The 19,121-nt window shown below is 33.0% G+C and overlaps 1 protein-coding gene across 9 annotated transcripts in view; it reads right to left on the minus strand.

Annotated features, from left to right (window-relative positions):
• Window positions 1–19,121, minus strand: part of Dnm1l (dynamin 1 like) — a 55,566-nt gene that overhangs the window by 13,975 nt on the left and 22,470 nt on the right. For all 9 annotated transcript variants that reach the window (XM_026412329.2, XM_026412328.2, XM_026412325.2 and 6 more), the window contains 8 exons: window positions 18,500–18,571; window positions 16,055–16,141; window positions 14,282–14,444; window positions 11,540–11,660; window positions 9,547–9,678; window positions 7,704–7,910; window positions 684–804; window positions 37–192 (listed from right to left, as the gene is read on the minus strand). In XM_026412329.2, coding sequence (XP_026268114.2) covers window positions 37–192; window positions 684–804; window positions 7,704–7,910; window positions 9,547–9,678; window positions 11,540–11,660; window positions 14,282–14,444; window positions 16,055–16,141; window positions 18,500–18,571 — 1,059 coding nt within the window. The remainder of the gene's footprint in view (window positions 1–36; window positions 193–683; window positions 805–7,703; window positions 7,911–9,546; window positions 9,679–11,539; window positions 11,661–14,281; window positions 14,445–16,054; window positions 16,142–18,499; window positions 18,572–19,121) is intronic.

A 19,121-nucleotide genomic window follows, 5' to 3' on the forward strand; every position in this document is an offset into this window, starting at 1 on the left:
GCAAGTCCTAAAACCCATTACATTCCTCTCAATTACCTGTGTACTGTAATTGCTACAGTGCTGAATGATCCTTTGCATTTCCTCATGAACCAGTTCCACACAACGTAGGCTGGGCTCTTCTAAACGTTTGATTTGTCGTTTGACCAATAGCTCAAATGAAACCTCAGGAACAAACAAAGCAGGACGAGGACCCTAGAAAAAAAGACCTCAGAGCTCTTATTATCATTTTATATAATTTCTTTTTTTTTTTAAAGAGAGAGAGAAAGAGAGAGAATTTTAATATTTATTTTTTAGTTTTTGGCAGACACAACATCTTTGTTTGTATGTGGTGCTGAGGATCGAACCCGGGCCGCACGCATGCCAGGCGAGTGCACTACCACTTGAGCCACATCCTCAGCCCATCATTACATATAATTTCAATTCTTCCCAAAGATTAAAATAGAAATCACATCTTTGTTATTTTTTATAGAAAGTGCTTCTTAGAGCACTTGCAGAGCATGCCTAAAGCCCTGAGTTCAATTCCCAGCCCCCCCCACAAAAAAAATGCTTCTTAATTTCAAGTATGAGAGTAAAATAACAAACTGTTATTAAAAAATTAAATTAATTAAAAAATGGAATATATGGTTAACAATTGAAGCTTTAACTTGATTTTTTTTTAAAGTCTGAAAGTTAAACATACTCACAGTAGCATTTCTAATGGCAGTCAAAATGTCAATAGTGTTAAGGCCACCTAAAGGATCAACAGATTCTAAGGTTCGACCAAAAGTCTCATGGAAAATATAACAAATTCTAGCACCACCGCATCTGAAAGGCAATGAATATATGGTTTCTTGCATTACTATAAGAGAAAGAAGCCGTAAGTTAGAAGTCTTTGTATAAGCTTGAAGCTTGTCTAATTTTCTGAGAAAGCCTAATAAATAATTACATATCAGTTATTTACATGTGTTCTAAATTCAGAATCATTATTTATTAAAATATTAGTTTCTCTAATTTTTTTAAACAGGAGAAGGAGTCATTTCATGAATGGTATAAATATAGAAAATAACTGTTCTAAAACAAAACATAACTTAAAAATTGCTAAACGGCCTTTCTCTGTCCTAATTTTCTTCAGCAAGCTTATGAGCTCCATAAAGATAGGAAACAGTGTTTTCTGTTGATTCATAAAATCTAAAGTAGAGGTCAGTAAAGTCTTTCCTTAAAGCGCCAGAGAGTAAAAATTTAGGCTTTTAGGGCATATAATCTGTTGCAACTACTCCACCCTACCATTATGTACAAAAGCAGCCATAGATATATAAACAAATGAGCATAGCTGTGTTCCAATAAAACTTGTGCACACTGAAATTTAAATTTCATGTAATTTTCAGATGTCATGAAATACTCTGAATTATTTTTCACTTTTACATTTAAAATTTTACATTTATTGTGAAAAATCATTCTTAACTGGTGGACTGCTGTCTGCCTACTACTTTGGACAGATTAAATCTTTTGATTACTAAGAATCTTATATTTCCTATCTTGTTTTAAGACTAGAAACTCTGGAATTACCTTGTGTGTTTTTATCCAAGTCCACTCAAACTCTACAAATACCTTCATAATACTTCCCCAAATCATCTCTTCCTCTCTGTTTTCACCATCATTATTCAATATTTTTTAATAGTAATTCAGATTAGAGGTACTAATCTAACATCATGCTAACCAAAAAAAGCCAAGCACAAAAGGATACTCTATGATTCTACTTACATGAAATGTCTAGAACAGGTAAATGCATAGAGACAGAAAGTAAATTCTCTAATTTAGCAGGGGAAAGGAAGGGGAGGAAAGTAAATAATTGCTTAATAGGTAGAGAGTTTCTCTGAAGATAATCGGGGAAACAATTAATGCCACTGAACTGTGCACTTAAAAATGGTTAAAATTACTAGTAATTGGTCTCTGCTTCCAACATTCTTCTCCAAGTAATTTCCATAACGATCAAATTATCCTTCTAAAAGGGGTATTCTAAAATGTCCCCCAAAATGGAGCATCTATGTTCATCAAACAAATTCTTCTCCGGTTCAAGAGTCAAATAGACCCCAACACAATAATTTTGGGTGACTTTAACACACTTCTCTCACCACAAACAAAAGCTGAACAAATAAACTATAGAACTCGATAATACCATCAATAACTTAGACTTAAGTGGCATATATAGAGTATTTCATATAACGAATGAATACACTTTCTTCTCAGCAGCACATGGATCCTTCTCTAAAACAGACCATATACTATGTCACAAAGCAAATATAAAAAAGTAGAGATACTACCCGCATTCTATCAGATCATAATGGAATGAAATTAGAAATCAATGATAAAATAAGAAATAAAAGCTACTTCAACATCTGGAGACTAATATGCTACTGAATGAACAAGGGTTTGCAAAAGACATCAAGAAGGAGATTAAAAAAATTTTAGAGGTTAATGAGAACACAGATACAACTTATAGAAATCTCTAGAACTCTATGAAGGCAGTTCTAAGAGGAAAGTTCATTACATGAACTCATTCCTTAAAAGAAGAAAAAGTCAACAAATAAATGATTTAAGATTACATCTCAAAGCCCTAGAAAAAGAAGAACAAATCTATACCAAAAGCAGAAGACAGGAAATAATTAAAATCAGAGCTGAAATCAATGAAATTCAAACAAAAGAAACAACTGAAAAAATTGACAGAATAAAAAGTTGGTTCTTTGAAAAAAATAAATAAAATTGACAAATCCTCAGCCATGCTAACAAAGAGGAAAGAGAAAACTCAAGTTATTAACATACGGGATGAAAAAGGAAATATGACAGTCACTACAGAAATACAGAAGATAATTAGAATTTATTTTGAAAACTTGTACACCAATAAAATAGATAATATCGAAAGCATCAACAAATTTCTAGAGTCATATGATTTGCCCAAATTGAATCAGGATGATTCAATTTGGGCAATTTCAAGCAACAAAATAGAAGACACCATCAGAAGTCTACCAACCAAGAAAAGCCCAGGACTGGATGGACACACAACCGAGTTCTACAAGACCTATAAAGAACAACTAATACCAATAATCTTCAGTTTATTTCAGGAAATAGAAAAAGAGGCAGTACTTCTGAACTCTAATTTTATGAGGCCAATATCATCCTGATTCCAAAACCAGGCAAAGACACATCAAAAAAAGGAAACTTCAGACCAATATCTCTAATGAACATAAATGCAAAAATTCTGGCAAATCTAATACAAAAACATATCAAAAAGATAGTGCACCACGATCAAGCAGGATTCATCCCAAGAATACAAGGTTGGTTCAACATAAGGAAATCAATAAATGTAATTCATCATATCAATAGACTTAAAGTTAAGAATCATATGATCATATCAATAGACACAGAAAAAGCATTTGACAAAATACAGCACACCTTGATATTCAAAACACTAGAAAGATTAGGAATAACAAGAACATATCTCAACATAAAAGCTATCTATGCTAAGCCCCAGGCCAACATCATTCTAAATGGAGAAAAACTGAAGGCATTCCCTCTAAACACTGGAACAAGACAGGAATGTCCTCTTTCACCACTTCTAGTTAACATAGTTCTTGAAACACTGGCCAGAGCAATCAGAGGAAAGAAAATTAAAGGGATATACATAAGGAAATAAGAACTCAAATTAGCACTATTTGGTAATATGATTCTATACCTAAAAGACCCAAAAAGTTCCACCAGAAAACTTCTAGAATTAGTAAATGTAGCAGGATATAAAATCAACACCCATAAACCAAATGTATTTCTGTATATCCACTGAAAGGGAAACGAGGAAAACTATCCAATTTACAATAGCCTCGAAAAAAAAAAAAATACTTGGGAATCAACTAAAGAGGTGAAAGATCTGTATAATGAAAACTACAGAACCCTAAAGAGAAAAATCAAAGGAGACCTTAGAAGATGGAAAGATCTACTTGCTTTTGAATAGGCAGAATTAGTATTATCAAAATGACCATACTACCAAAATCACTATACAGATTTAATGCAATTCTGATCAAAATCCCAATGACATTCCTAATAGAAATAGAATAAGCAATCATGAAATTCACCTGGAAAAATAAGAGACCTAGAAGAGCCAAAGCAATCCTCAGCAGGAAGAGTGAAGCAGGTGGCATCACTATAACAGACCTTAAACTATACTACAATAGTAATAAGAACAGCATGGTTCTTATTAATAGACTGGTAGACCAATGGTACAGAACAGAGGACACAGAGACTAACCCACAAAATTACAATTATCTTATATTAAGATGCCAAAAACATGCATTGGAGAAAAGACAGCCTCTTCAACAAACGGTGCTGGGAAAACTGGAAATCCATATGCAACAAAAAACTAAACCCCTATCTCTCACCATGCACAAAACTCAAAATGGATCAAGGACCTTGGAATAAAACCAGAGACCCTGTGTCTAATAGAAGAAAAAGTAGGCCCTAATCTCCATAATGTGGGATTAGGCCCCTACAACCTTAATAAGATTATTATAGTGCAAGAATTAAAATCAAGAATCAATAAATGGGATGAATTCAAACTAAAAAGTTTCTTTTCAGCAAAAGAAACAATCAGTGAGGTGAATAGAAAGCCTACATCTTGGGAGCAAATCTTTACCCCTCACACATCAGATAGAACATTAATCTCTAGTGTATATAAAGAACTCAAAAAGTTAAGCACCAAAAAAATGAATAAAATAACACAATCAATAAATGGGCCAAGGACCTGAACAGACATTTCTCAGAAGGCGATATATAATCAATCAGCAAATATATGAAAAAATGTTCATCATCGCTAGCAATTAGAGAAATACAAATCAACTCTAAGATTTCACCTCACTCCAGTCAAACAACAATAAGTGTTGGTGAGGATGTGGGGGAAAAGGCACACTCATTCACTGCTGGTGGGACTGCAAATTGGTGCAGCCAATATGGAAAGCAGTATGGAGATTTCTTGGAAAACTGGGAATGGAACCACCATTGACTCAGCTATCCCTCTCCTCGGTCTATACCCGAATGACTTGAAAACAGCATACTACAGGGACACAGCCACATCGATTCACAATAGCTAAACTGTGGAACCAACCTAGATGCTCTCTTCAGTAGATGAATAGATAAAAAAAAATGTGGCATATATACACAATGGTATATTACTCAGCAATAAAAGAATAAAATCATGGCATTTGCAGGTAACTGGATGGAATTAGAGAAGATAATGCTAAGTTAGGCAATCCCAAAAAACCAAATGCCAAATGCTTTCTTTGATATAAGGAAGCTGGGGTAGGGAGGGGGAGCATGGGAGGAATAGACCAACTCTAGATAGGGCAGAGGGGTAGGAGGGGAAAGGAGGGGGCATGGGATTAGAAATAATGGTGGAATGTGATGGACATCATTATCCAAAGTACATGTATGAAGACATAAATTGGTGTGAATATACTTTGTATACAACCAGGGATATAAAAATTTGTACTCTATATGTATAATGAATTGTAGTGCATTCCACTGTCATATATAAATTTAAAAATTAATAAAAATAAAATAAAATGAGTTACTCCTGCTGGGCAAAGCAGCATATGCCTATAACCCTAGGAACGCAGGGAGCTGCCTGAGTTACTCCTGCTGGGCAAAGCAGCATATGCCTATAAACCTAGGAATGCAGCCAGCCTCAGTAAGTTAGCACAGCCTTAAGCAGCTGGGGCTGTGGTTCAGTGGTTGAGTGCCCCTGAGTTAAATCCCCTGTACCAAAAATAAAAAATAATAAAATGGGTTACTCCTCTGACCAAAAGTGTTTTATTTTTTTTTAAGTAAGAAATCATCTATATTCTGAGCAAGATATTCAGGACTTCTTACAGTCTTATTCCTGTATACCTTTCTTGCCTTATCTATCATGTCCCATTAGTGTACATGCCATTCTCCAAATGCATCTTGTACTATTTTGCTATTCCCAAGACTAAAATGCCCTCCCAAATACCTCCCCAAGTTTTATTCAGAGCCCAACCCAGATGACTTATTAACCATGGGGCTCCCCCATCCCTGAAAGAAATGTAAATAGTCTCTCTTGAATGTCCCAAAGGTTTGAATAAATAGACAAAGATAACTGATTCGTTAACACTTTACAAAACTGCCCTTATATATTACATGCACTTCTTTGGATATGTATTGTATTTAGCAATAAGAAACGTCTAAATAAAAATATACTTTTGCCACCTAATGAAGCCTTATATTACCTCTACCTACATTACCCACTGAACTCCTAAGACACCCATTAGAGCAATCTTTTATTTCTCTCAATACACCAGGCATATAATAGCCATCAAAAATTAGTCTGTTAAATACCCTATCTTTTTATGAAGGTAAGTCATCTGAAACACCACCTAGGCCCACCTAAGTCACACAAAAGTATTCAAAACTATGCACACACAGAAATGAGGTATATATAATTGGTGAAATCTGAATAAGCTCTGAATTGTTTTAGTGTTCATTTTCTTATTACTGTACTAATCTTATGTAACATGTCAGTATTGGGGAAGGAGTGGAAAAGGGTAAATAGGAACTCCCTGTATATTTCTTTGCAACTTCCCATGAGTCTATAATTATCCCAAAATAAAAAGTATTTTTTTAATGTGGGAGGGGTTGAGTGGGGGGACAGACAAGGCAAAAAAATAATAAGGTGTAGGAAAATTGAGATTTTTACATATGGCTAATACTAAAACAGTAAAATATGCTAATAGTATATAGTATGTAATAAATGAGTTTGAGGGTATTACATGCTTTAATTCTACTCCGAGGAATTTATCCTCAGGATTTACTTGGATACATGCCCCCAAGACTAATTGTAGCCTGCCACAACATCACTTATTCTTGTGTATACACTAGTCGCTCAGATTTTATTTTCTGAGATTTCAGTTCCATGTTCACCAACAATCCAAAAATATTAAACAGAAAATTCCAAAAACAAATGATACCTAAATTTTAAATTGTAAGCCATTCTAAATAGCATGATGAAATTTCATGCTGTCCCACTCTGTCCTACTTGGGATCTGAGTCATCTCTTTGTCAAGTATATCCTGCCCGTCAGTTACCTAGTAGCCATCTCAGTCATTACTTAATGGTACTATGCAAGTTTTCAGACTGAAAACTCATCCTATCCTATTAAAAAGCTGTACCATGTAGATTTAAAAGAAATTATCCCAAAGTAGCATGAATAGCATCTGATTTTTAAGTATGTGATACTCCATTTATGTAGCTTATAGATAGACAGAAGAATGTCTAGGTCAGTGCCAAACTTAGCAGGAACTATCCCTGGTTGATAAAATCAAGGTAATTTTGTTTTTATGTTTTATTTTTACTTATCTGCATTTTCTAATTTCTCATGCTGTATTTTTAAAGAAATAGACATTTAAGGTAATCAATTTTTAAATGCTTATCAAATAAAATATTTCTTTTAAAGAAAACCTTAAACTTTTACTATGCTTTCAATAGTTTATAAAATATTTACCATACATACCAGTCATCATTCTATCATTTCTTGAAAAAAATGATATTCCTGTTTCTTTTATAGGTAATAAATCACAATGAAATAGTCTTGAAGTCAATTTAGCAAAAGATAAAGTGGTCTTGCAATTCAGATAACCAAATTTATACAAAAATTTCTTACTTACAGCTCTGAAGTTTCGATATATTTTGCAGTTCCTTCAATAGTGTTACAATATTCTGTGGCAAATTTGGTAATAAGCTGAAGTAAAGTAGCACTTTTATCATCCACAGGTTCACCATAGCTATTTAGAAGAGACTGATATTGAGCAGCTAGAACATTTATTCTTGTTTTCAACTCTGGTAAGCAATCTCTGATGTGATGCATCAGTAACCTAACAAAGATCAGAAAGGCAGGATTTTAATGTAAAATTATGTGTTCTGACACTGTAAACAGTCAAAATTTTTAAAATGCAAACAACATGGAAAACTTGTCAAACAATATATTTTTACGGTTTGGTATTAAGATATACACATTTCCTGACACTCAGTTCCTAAAAGCCTTGGAATCCAGAGTGTTAAGAGTGTCTTTTGTATATTAATGAGCTTACTTGTAGCTGGAAATCCCTAAAAAACTTCAGAATGGTGGCTGGTCAACAAAAAGAACAGGCATAATGAGAGGATTGGGACATTTAGCCACCATCTGGAGAAAAGCAAGAACAAGAATGAAGGCCAAGTTGATCATCAATGGCCAATAATATAATCGATGTCATTGTAATGAAGTTGCAATGAAAACTCAAAAAGACAGTGTTCATAAAGTTAAACACATGGAAGTTCCTGGAGGGTTCTATGCCCAGAGAAGTCAAGGAAACTCTGTGCCCCTTTCTATATGTCTTGCCCTATTCCTCTCTTCCAAATGGCTGTTTATTTCTACCCTTTGTAATAACCTTTATAATAAAAGGGTAAAATGTTCCTGAATGTAACCTGCTCTAGCAAATTCAACCAAGAGGGGTTCCTGGGAACCCAGAATTATAGCCAGTCAGAAACACAGGCCTTAACCTCTGCTTGCAACTTGCATCTAAAGGGGAGAGGCAGACTTGTGAGAGTGAGCTCTCAACCTATCAGATTTCATGCTATCTCTAGATAAGTAGCATCAGAACTGAACTGAATGGAGATAGAGCAAACTACCAGAGAGTTGCTTGCATGGTGTCTGGGGAGAAGTACATAAATCTTGTATCAAAAACATTCTCTGCTCTGTTGACTGAGAATAGGAAAAAACACTTTTTGATTTCTCCCTTTATTACAAGAGCAGGAAATAAAGCAATCTTAAATTACAGGTAAACTACTTAGTCTAAAAAACAATGACACAAACTGTTTTGGTCAATGCTTTTGAAATCTGCCTTTGACTCATCAAATCGTGGCAATTATAAGAACTGAAAAACTGCAAATTAACTGAAATCACCATTTAGTCCAATTCTACATATATAATTTTGGTTTCATCAACTTATCTTAAGGATTTACAGAATGTAAATCTATCCTATTAAAATCTAAGTCCATCTGTCTTTAGTTTGGAGAACAAGACAAAAGTAAGAAAAATTAGAAAGTTCTTCTAGTTCCTACACCACTAGTGGGTATTCATAATTCAAAGTATACAACTTACATTATTTCTACTATGAATATAGGAATAGAAGAAATTCTAAATTAAAAATAGATCATTTGAAAATTATAAATTTTAGTTCAGTTCCTGAAATCCAAAGTGGAAATGAAGTCATCTGCTATCTAGTTATAAACTCAAAACTAAATCAGCCGTCAAAAATTTCATAATTAAAACATTATAAAATTCTTTTAAGTAGACAATGGGATGCTTTAATGTTAAGCACCATAGTAAAAAGACATGTACTTCATCAGCGCCTACTATAAAGTAACTGTATGGAACAGTAGTGAAAACACAAGGAATTAGTAAACAAGAACAGTCTCAGCTACCAGTCACCAAAACAAAAACATCTCATTTCCAAAAGGTAAAAATGTTACCTGTTTAGAGTCCTGGCAAGATACTTTGTTCCATTTCTATTGGCCAGAGATGGGTATTTCTTTTGAAGAAAAGCATATTCATCACGGATTGAATCAGTTACACTCTTCTTATTGTTAATATCTAGCTGGCTCCTACAGATAAAAAATAGAAAAACTGTCCAACTAAAATCAATTGTCATCCTCCCTCCCCTAAATGATGACAGAGATGATGGGGATACTGATGGTACCAGGTATTGTTCCCTAATAACTAACATGGGTTGTTTTATTTAATTCTCCCAATAATTCTGACAGGTATTATTATACTATTTTAGAGCAAGGAACTGGGTAACCAAGGCCACACATTAAGTAGCACAGCCAAGATATGAACTATGTGACTTACAAATAATGAAGGCCTGAATAGTGTAAGCTCATTATACCATTAACTGTACTCAAAAGCAATATTCTTTTTTATTTTTAAGGAGGACAACACATTTAGTTTTATTTCAATCAAATCACAACCCTTTCTTTTCCAGCTGCTGCTAAGTTCACCCACAATTTTCTATTACAGAGTCACTTTAAAAAGGTTTCCTGTGACAATAAAGCAAGCCTCTTTTTTTCAGAGAAACAGCCCCAAATTCTTCCTCAGAAATAAAAACTCAATTCCAGTAAATGGTAAATACATGAAGTTACATTAAACCAGACACTTCAAAGGACACCCAAGAAGTCTTCCAACCATTTATTACAAAGAATATAGACTTTTTAAAAAATCCCCACTGTCATGAAAAGCAGTATTCTTAAGTAACAATTATAGATGGGTGCAAAAATATGTGTACCTTAATCAACTATATTCCATCCATTGACAGGCTAATGGTTTCTACCAAAAATAATTAAGATGAAGAGCAATTATCTACAAATACAGAAAACCACATTATAATACCTAGTTGCAAGAAACAGGAGATAGCTGGAATAGGAAGAAAAACAAAATGGGAGGAGGGGTGAGATGGAAGGACATATGAAGAGAAACAGACAATTGGAATGGCCCTTAGATACCACTTAGTAAAACATTCTTGTTTTTAAAAGGATTGAGACTCAAAGATGTTAAGCGTCATTTATTGTATCTAGTCTGTGTGAGAACTATGACTATAACCCAGGTCTCAAGATACTTTCAGTGTTTCCTACCATATAAGAGCTTCAGACTAAAAGAGACCATCATTTAAACCTAGCCTTTTTACTAGCCATGAGACTCTTGTAAATGTATAACCTGAGTTTTCAGTTATAAAATAGAACCAACACCTGCCTCACAGGATGTTGTGACAGTTCCAAAAGAAACCATTTGCAAACTGCTCACAGTAGTGTCTAAAACATAGACAATAATATTTTCTTTTTCACAATTTTTAATACCAGCAATTTCTAATTAGGAGACCTTTAATAAAATTTCTCCAAGTCACATCTTGGCAATTATACAGCACCACTAATGGTACGGATTAAACCAAGCTATTTAAAGTCATACCACATTAAACTTTCTTTATTGAGTACAGATTAGCTAACTCTTCTTTTTCCCTAACCTCATGCTCCTATCAAATGTAGCTTAAATGACAGACAAGAATTCTTAAGTCTAGCTATTATCATCCATATGTAACACTGCTTACTTCAAAAACATTTTTATTAGAAATGTCTATGAGAGGCTTTAGTAAATCTCTTTTTGTATCTTTAGGCAATGAATTCTTTAGTAATACCAACGTTATAGTAAAACAAGGGAAAAGGGCAGTATCACATTTCAGACTGATTTTAGAATCTTGGACTTGTGGGCTGGGAACGTGGCTCAAATGGTAGCGTGCTTGCCTGGCATGCGTGAGGCACTGGGTTCGATCCTCAACAACACATAAAAATAAAATAAAGATATTGTGTCCACCTAAAACTAAAAAATAAATATATAAAAAAAAAGAATAAAAGAATCTTGGACTTGTTTTGAAACAAGAATACTGTAATCCTTATTCCATTCTTCATAGCTAACCTGTTAACTACTCCAATTATTCCAAGTTTGACCGGAATAACCCTTCCCATCAATACATCCATGGCATCAGTACCGGCATCCATGAGATCAAGTTTAGTGATCACAGCTAGGGTTCTTCGACCTGGTAAATGCAAAAAGCAAAAAAGAAGACGAAAATGACCCATTAAGTAAAGCCATCAATAAAAGAAAATCTTCAAATATAATCCCACCTAACATAAATTCTTTCATCTTTTTAAAAATATTTTTCCAACCTCTGCTTTAAAATACTTTTTAAGAAACAAATTTAAACATTATGTAAAATTTTTACAAATACTTTCACATGCAATTTTTCATTAACTTTGGGACTAACCTTTTTCTAAGCCTTTTTAAAAATTTGTTTGGGCTGGGGTCGTGGCTCAATTGGTAGAGCGCTTGCCTAGCATGTGTGAGGCACTGGGTTCGATTCTCAGCACCACATATAAGTAAATAAATAAAGGTCAATCAACAACTAAAAAATTAAAATTAAAAAAATTTGTTTAAAATTTACTTTTTTTGGTGAACAATATGGGTATTTGGTGTTGTATTGTTTTTTAGTGCTGGGAATCAAACCCAGGACTTCAGCATGCTACATAGATATTCTGCCACTAAGCCACATCCCCAAGACACAGTTCTATTATTTTTGATAAGCGAAAACTGATGTGTCACAACTACCTCAAGATACAGCAGTTCTACTGTCTCCCAACATTTTCTTGTACTAAATAACCAAATGCATTTTCTATTTCTAGTTTGCCCTTTTTTAGAGTAGTATATAAATGGAGTCTGGTTTTCTTCATTTAGCATAATGCATTGGAGATATATACACGTTCTATCTGTCATGTATAATTCATCTCTTTTTATTGCCAAGCCATGTTCCACTGTGTAGATATACCATTATTTAGTTTCTCATCCCCTATTTGAGAATTATTTAAGTTGCTTCTAATTTTTGAAAACTGAAGAAAGCTGCTACACACATTTGTATACAAGTTTCTATATGAATACAGTTTCTCGTTTAACACAGGGCAATTGCTGATTTAACTTTGTAAGAAATTCCCACCATTCTCACCATCAATGTGTCAGAATTCCAGCTGCTCTGTGTAGTGTACAATTTTACATAAGACATTTTTCAATTACAAGCATTTTTCCATATTGCTCCAAATCAATAAAGTTCCCTTTTAATTTAACATTTTAACATCTTAATTTACCTGTTGTTAGCCACATTAAGTTATTTCTAAATTTTTGATCCTACATACTGGTTTCAATTATTTTCTTACCATGTCTTACCAGATTAAGATTATTAGATCAAAAGTAGAATCATATTTAGGGCCTAGAGATATAGCTCAGTTGGTAGAGTGCTTGCCTCACATGCACAAGGCCCTGGGTTCTATCCCCAGCACCACCAAAAAAAAAATGTATAAACATATTTATGGCTCAAGGGTCACTCAATCTTATTTTCTTTTTTTTATCTTTTATTGCTAGAATTTTTAAGTATGTGCAGTAGCACTGTCTTGCCCCCAGCTGTTACAGCTCAAGGGCCACTTTAAAAATAGAGTAAATACATATAAAATGCTTAACAGTTTACTTTAAATAATGTAAAATTTAAATAAGCTCTTTGGTATAGTTCATCATTTAATCCAACTGAAATAAACACATTAGCTACTCAAAGTAAAAAAGTTTCTTAAAAACATGAAATTTTTTAAAAATAATGTACTTGTTTATGGGAATTTTAACAATCTTAATACTAACATTTCCTACCAAATTGTTATTTGAAATTCTTATTCAAAGCCAGAAAAGAAAAATATGACACAGCCTTCAAGTCCTCCAAATATTTAAGTAAAAAATAATCATAATTTCATTATAGAGCAAGGCAAACATTTACTAGCAGTATCAACAATGACCACTCTCCAATAAGCTAGTCTTTTATATGGATTAAGTGATATCCCTACATCATTAGCCAATCATTAGTAACCTATGGTATGATCTAATCCTTGGAGCTACAAATGCTTCAGAATAGGATTTTACCTTTACTTTTAAGAATCCCCTGTGCCTTTAACATGTCCAAATGTTTTCTAACTCTAACTCTGCAGAACATAGATAACTTAATTATTTCCTGTATCCTAATAATCATCGTAAATGATGATTGTTGAGAATTAACTGTGAGAGTTATTCTTAAAAATCACTCAAGCAAAAACCTATATCATGTCATTTACACAAAACAAGAAACACTTTTTGCAAAGCCATTTTATTATGTTAAAATCATTAGGAAACTATTGCAAATACAGATGTTATGTCAAGTTTTTCTTTTTTTTTTTTTTTGCCTAGCCTGTATGCCAACTTAATAACTATTCTCCATCAGCATTTTTTTGAAATTATAAGCAAAATAGGAAACCATTTTTTTTTAATCTGAGATAATTCCATTTAAAAATAAAAATTCTTTTCTTGGCAGGTACAGTGGCATATGCCTATAATCCTAGCAACTCAGGAGGCTGAGACAAAGGGATCACAAGTTTGAAGCCAGCCTCAGCAACTTAAGACCCGTTCCCCATCTCAAAATAAAAATAAAAAAGGGCTGGGGTGTTGCTCAGTGGTACAGTATCCCTAGGTTAAATCCCCAAAACCCACCCCCACCCCCGCAAACAACAACAACAACAACAACAACAAATCTTTCTTGAGGAGATCTATCATGGTAAATCAAGCATCTCATTAAATATTAACATCTGTCCTTACCATCTGGATCTACCTCTCTTGAAATTTTAAGTGCCTCCGATGTTGCCATATCTGTATTAGCAGCAGTAACAGCAAGGATAATGGAATTGGGATTACTGATGAAACGAAGAATGAGCTCTCTGATTTGAAGCTCAATATCCTTAGGTTGATCACCTACAGGTACCTAAACCAAACAGAGATGAGCAAGGAACTAATAATAACAATAATAATAAAAACCAACTCAGTTTTTCTTCCTCACTTAATCCACAGAGCATAAGTATTTCTCCATTTCCAAAGAGTTAAAATAAAGATATTAATAATATACTGTGCAGTTGCATCTATGAATTTGATAATATACAGAAGTCTCAAAATGTAAATCTTTCAAATATCAAAGTTTACTTTTACACAAATGTTTACTAAACACAAGCCTATGTTAAGGATTGATCAGTATTAACCACCTAAAGACAAGTTCATTCATTAAGTCATCAAGTGTTTATTGGCAGCCTATTATGATTTCAGGTACTCGTCTCAGTGAGATTCTTTTACAGTAATGAATTTTTAAAATACCAAAATTCCTGCTTATGTTTTAGTGATGCGAGGCAGATAATAAAAAAACATCTAAAATATCTAGGTGTAGAATGGGCTGTTGAAAAACAAAGCAAAACAAAAAGGCTAGGGAATGATTTGAGAGACTTATGATTTTAAATTATTGACTTAAACTAGGCTATGTTTTTACATAAGAAAATTCATAGAAGATCTCACTGAGACCATGACATTTGAGAGCATGAACAAAAATTAAAGGCAATAAGGGAGAGGTAGTACATACAGAGAAGTGGAGGAAGAACATTCCAGGCTTAGTAAATAAGGGCAAGAGACTACAGCAGAAGTTAGAAACTAAGAATGACAGGGAGATATCAAGTAGATATTTTAGCTCTCTGTAAGAACTTAGACTTTTACTCTCAGGGAAATGGGAAGCCACTAAAGAGACTCTGAGCCAAGAAATGATACGATCTAATTTTTACTTTAACAGAATGTTTGGTTGCTAAGTTAAGAACAGATAATAAAGAAGACCTGTTATTTATTATTATTATACCAATCCAAGTGAGATGATAGTGGCCAGCTCAGGATAGTAGCTAAGAATCTGTAAGACATGACAGTTCTGGATATATTATAAAGATAAGAAGAACAAGAGGATTTGCTGACAAAAGTGAAATGAAGGATAAAAAAGTATCCTGGATAACAATAAACTTCATGGCTCAGCAATTTGTTGATAAGGAAGACAATAGAAAAATCAAATCTAATTGAAGGACAGATCAGGAATTTGGTATTTCAAGTCTGAAATGCCTATACATATTTAAGTGTATATGTTAAGAGGATAGCTGAATATCCAAGTCTAGAGTTATGTAAATATCAAAATATAGAAATTTATATATTTTAAAGCCATTAAGATTTGATGAAAACAAGGAGGTAAGTCTACCTAGGGAAGACAAGAGTCCAAACACTAAGTTCTAGGGCACTCAACTGTTTAGACATTGGGGAGATGAGAAGAAACCTACAAAAGAGATTGGAAAAAAGTGACCATTAATATTGTTGATAAAACAGTAGAGTGTGGTATCCTGGAAACCAAGTAAAGAAAGTGTTTCAAAGACAGAGCAGGCTATAACTATATAAATTGCTATAACAGATTAAGTTGATTGCAAAACAAAGCTCATTATTCTCATATGAGGTTACGTAAATACATTTATTCAAGTGAAAACATGACCAAATCCACCATGAATAACAACTATTCCTCACCTTGGTCATTCCTGGTAAATCCACAAGTGTCAAATTGACAACGTTTGGTGAAAAAATCTTAAGATGAATTGGTTCAGGGCTTACTCCCTAAAAATAAGTTTTAAAAATATTAAAATCACATTAAAATTTCAATGAAGTATGAAATGCTAAGGTAAATCTCATTTCAAGTAGATAAGACGTTAGATACTTTTAAATATGAATTAAACCATGATCACTACAACTTTCCAACAATCAAAACTTAGTAAAAAACACAAGAAGGCAGTCAGTTAGTCATATAACAAATTATAATCCTACCTAACCCCATACCATTTACATAAACAATTTATATCACCTGCACTGTTTCTATTTCTTTCCTCTATTAAGTAATATATTCTGTGCATATATTACTTAAATGTCTAATAGACTTAGTATTGAACAAAAGAATAATTTATTCACTATCCAAATTCACTATTCAAATTTATGATGCTCTTGAGTTGAGATAGTAAGAAATAGATAAAAACTTACTTAGATTAAGTTGGCTCCTGATCTTTGAATATCAAATGACAAAAGTGTGTATACCAAGAGTTTTCTTAGACAATTCATCTGAATTTTTAGATTCCTAACTTCAAATAGTAAAAATATGAATAGTGAGAGATACCTTATTTTCTCTTCCATAGAATAATTATTGCAGAGCCTCCCTCTTCTTCAACATTGGCCTTCTACAAGTTTTAGGATTGAGTCAGCTACAAGTAAAAGGACACTTAGGAGGTATTTACACCTTTTGTTTGTACATGTTCTTCCTTATCCTTTAATATGTCCTCTCATATATTTATACACCTTATATTTTCCTTTATAACCCACTGAAAATTCTAATTTCCTAGGAAGCTTTAGTATAAGTTTTTTAAACAGTTACATTTGCTATATTAAAAAAAGTAGTGGGCTATTTTCTATTTTAAATATTCTAGTGTTCCAAAGTCATTAACTGTCATTATTTGGCACACCTAGGTTGTATTATTTCTCAGGATCTACTGCCATGGCATTCTCAGCGCGTCCAATTCAAAGTACTGCCAAATACCTTTAAAACTCCAATCTTACATTTTAAATCCTTCAGGGATTTATGTTAACTATATGAAACCATTTATACATTTAGTCATATTAAATCACATACGATCAAAGCAGCATTTACTTCATTACACGCATGATTTAAGAGGATATTTTTTTATTTAATTGAAGCTAATGGACATTTCAAAGGTAAAGAGTGGATAAAAAAACCTACCAGGTAAGTAAATTATATCCTTAGCATAATGTAAACATATTTTTTATATAATGTAAACATCTTGTATGAATACAGACTAAATATTTCATGACATTCAGTTTATGTAACTAAACACTTTCATTTCTGAATCATCATAATCTCATACTTTAAGTTCTGGTACTATAAAATCACCACCAACTGCTGAATTCAGTATGTACATTGGGATCTCTGTAGAGATAATTCAAATTGGTGTTATGATTAATAATGTCCCCAAAGACAAAATTATCTGGTCCCTTTTTTCTTCCTATATATAACAACATCAGAAACTCATAGAAATATAGCAGCTATAACAAAAACTCAAAAGTTATCAGCTTAGAGTAAAATAATGAACAAAACAGTCACTAAAACAGACAAATAGGCATAAAGACTTAATGTGTCTCCAAAAACTGCTTTTGGTAGGGGGAAAAAAAAAAAAAAACCTCACAACATCTTGCAGATAAAAGGACTCAATAAATATGTGAAAAATATTAATATTAGGCTAGGGACTGTTTGTGGGATTAAATGTGCCTCTGGATAATACAAGAATGGAGGTAAAAACAAAAAAAGGAATAAAAGAGAGAGAAAAGTTACAAGAATAAAGAAAAACAAAAAAGAAGGATTTATGTGAGGCGGTGATAGTGCCTAGTATTGAGATCAATGGTATCTTAGATATCTAATTTATTTTAAATTCTCACAATCTTAGAAAATAAGAAAGTCATCAGTTAACATATTGCTTTTCATTTTCACACACAAAAAAAAGCTTTTCCAAATACATGTGTCTCACAAGCTATATAATGCTTCTGAGTTACAGAAAAATCAATCCATCCAAAAAAGATAACTCATAATAACTGTAATAAGTAGAATAATTATACAATAAAGTAATGTGTACCTGATAGGATCAAGAATAAAAATATAAATAAAATAAAAGTTCTAAGAAACAAATGAATTTTATGATTTTTTTTCTGATGCCAGATAGCAAACCCAGCACCTCACACATCCCCAGTCACAAAACAAGTGATTTTAAGCAAAAGTTTTTATGTTATAAAAATACTCCATTTATTTCAAAAACCAAGACTGCAAATTTACAATACTCTTCATATTTTAGATACAGAAAAATCCTCGATGATATATTTACTGATGTTTATGCCTTCCAAGTCTAAAAAGATGCCTACCTTATTATTTCCTGAAATTCTTTCTGTTTCATTTTCAATTTCCTGTCGAATTTCATCAAAATCCGTGTAAAGCTGAAAGTTATTGAAACAAAAAGCACAATATTTAAAATAAGACCAAAAGCTCTCAAGTTGGGAGATACCCACACATTTTAAGGATGTCTATCAATTTGCTTCAAAGAATGAGTAAACAAATTCTAATGCACACATATACTTGTTCTGAGCCTAGGATTCATAGTTTTTAGTTTTTATTTTATTTTTTTGGTACTGGAGATTTAACCCAAGAACAGTTTACAACTAAGCTACAGCCCAAGCTATTTTTCTTCCCCCTTGAGACAGGGTCTCACTAAGCTGTTTACAGCCTCACTGAGTTGCTGAGGCTGGCCTTGAACTTGCAATCCTCCTGTCTCATCCTCCCAAACTACTGGGATTACAGGCATATACCACCATGCCCAGAGATTCAGTTTTTCAAAGCTTTGTTTCAAAGTTGCGTGATCCCACAATTATGAATCTTCAAACTGCAACAGTTAATAATCTCCAAATTAGAGAGAAATCAGGCTCACTTTAGAGATTGTTTGCCAAATATACTATTGTGGTTAGAAACGTTACTAAGATTTATTTTACA

Source organism: Urocitellus parryii, chromosome 5 (genome assembly GCF_045843805.1).
Source record: "Urocitellus parryii isolate mUroPar1 chromosome 5, mUroPar1.hap1, whole genome shotgun sequence".
NCBI classification, from domain to species: domain Eukaryota; kingdom Metazoa; phylum Chordata; class Mammalia; order Rodentia; family Sciuridae; genus Urocitellus; species Urocitellus parryii.